The sequence below is a fragment of the Cyprinodon variegatus genome, unplaced genomic scaffold (assembly GCF_000732505.1).
Source record: "Cyprinodon variegatus isolate N-32 unplaced genomic scaffold, C_variegatus-1.0 Scaffold595, whole genome shotgun sequence".
Lineage (NCBI taxonomy): Eukaryota > Metazoa > Chordata > Actinopteri > Cyprinodontiformes > Cyprinodontidae > Cyprinodon > Cyprinodon variegatus.
In genome coordinates this window covers 193,304-195,107 of record NW_015151048.1, presented here as the reverse complement: position 1 = coordinate 195,107, position 1,804 = coordinate 193,304, and the positions used below count along the sequence as shown (strand labels likewise).

Sequence of the window (1,804 nt, the reverse complement as noted above, 5' to 3'; positions counted from 1 at the left end):
ATGCCGTTCTGACGGCGTATGCCGATCTGATGCCGTATGCCGTTCTTGTGGCGTATGCCGATCTGATGCCGTATGCCGTTCTGATGGCGTATGCCGATCTGACGGCGTATGCCGATCTGACGGCGCATGCCGTTCTGACGGCGCATGCCGATCTGACGGCGTATGCCGATCTGACGGCGTATGCCGATCTGATGCCGTATGCCGTTCTGATGGCGTATGCCGATCTGATGCCGTATGCCGTTCTGATGGCGTATTCCACTCTGACAGAACATCAGTCTCTCTTTTCGACCAATGATGAGCCAGTTTCCTACGGCCCTGAGAACCAGAGGTGTCAGCTAAAGTCTAAATACTTCATTACTTTACTGAAGTAGAAATGTTGGATATCTATATTTTACTGGAGTAATTATTTTCTAGACAACTTTTACTTACATTTTAAAATTGACTCATAGTTTCGTTTCATTTAAGCTTATTTTCATTCTGGCCTGTTGGTATATAAAAAAAAAACCTAAAAACCATCAAAATAATTAGTTTTATCCAGACAATGAATTTCTTTGTGGTTGGACTTGGTGCTGCCCCAACTTGTTGCTTACCACATACCAAAGTAAACATTTTTTCAAAATGATGCAAAGTTAAATTTGACACCAATAAATATAAAACTAAGAAAATTAGCTCTAAGGACGTTATCATCCAGAATTGTAGAAAAATGTTCCTTTAATAGAGTAGAACAGTTAAGCTTCTGTCCTTAATGTTTTTTTCCTGCATTTCTTATACTTTTATACTTTAAGTAGTTTTAAAAATGGTGCTTCTACACATTAACTGGTGTAAAAAGCTGAAGTTGATCCTTTAACTTCTATAAAGGTGTTTTTAAACAGAAGGATTTATACTTCTACTGGAGGAATAAACTTTAATATTTTGGACTCTAGTCCGAGAACAAGTCTTGGTCCAATCGGTACCTTCTTCATTTCTTGGTGCATTTTAGATCTATAGAACTAGACCGTCCCGTTTCCCTACAGCAGCCAGAGGTTTGATGGTTTTCCAGATGTTCTAATGCTTCCATTCTCTCCTTTTAATCCTTTAATCCTTTAAATGTAAAAAGCAGCAGAACTAACAGGATGGATAAAAATGTCTGCAGGAGACTTGAACCCCCCCCCCCAGTACCGATGTTTTCATCTGAGGTTGCGTCTCTTATCAAAAACTGAGGAAGCACTTAGATGATCATCAATATGTAATGACTGAATCCATAATGACTGAACAAGACCATCGGTCTCTCAGCATGACCGACGGTGCTGCTGATCGCCCCCCGGTGGGTGAGAAGGGTACCGTAGGTGTCATAGGGGTCGACGTTGGAGCTGGGGATGTTCCACCACTGGATGGTGGAGTCGAGGCCTCCACTGAAGCACTGCTCCCCGCTGGAGGTCATCGCCAGGGACAGAACCGGGCCGCTGGAAGGAGGACACAGGATTATTGGATCATTCTAGAATATAAACTCTTTAAAAACATCTATCAGCAGCAGAGGCTGGACTTTTAGGGCTACATTTATGATTTTATTATTTCTGATATCATTCTGATAAAAGTTCTAAACTCTGAATAACAACTAAAAAGAAAAGATGAACAAGATATAAATGGAGAAACTAGAGTAAAGAACTGATTCAAATCTTTGATTTACAAAAAACATAAAACTTTTTTCCACTCTGTTATAATCAGAAATGCCAACAAATAAAGGACCATAAGCGTCGTTAGACCTATTTAAGGGTGGCTTCAGTCACCCTTTCTTTGGCATTAGCCACCCTATAATTATGTTGCG

The 1,804-nt window shown here is 40.6% G+C and overlaps 1 protein-coding gene across 2 annotated transcripts in view; it reads right to left on the bottom strand.

The window, feature by feature from the left end:
• LOC107096045 (striatin-3-like) overlaps positions 1–1,804 on the bottom strand; it is a 32,455-nt gene that overhangs the window by 3,792 nt on the left and 26,859 nt on the right. For both annotated transcript variants that reach the window (XM_015392531.1, XM_015392532.1), the window contains exon 11: positions 1,321–1,442. In XM_015392531.1, the coding sequence (XP_015248017.1) occupies positions 1,321–1,442 (122 nt within the window). The remainder of the gene's footprint in view (positions 1–1,320; positions 1,443–1,804) is intronic.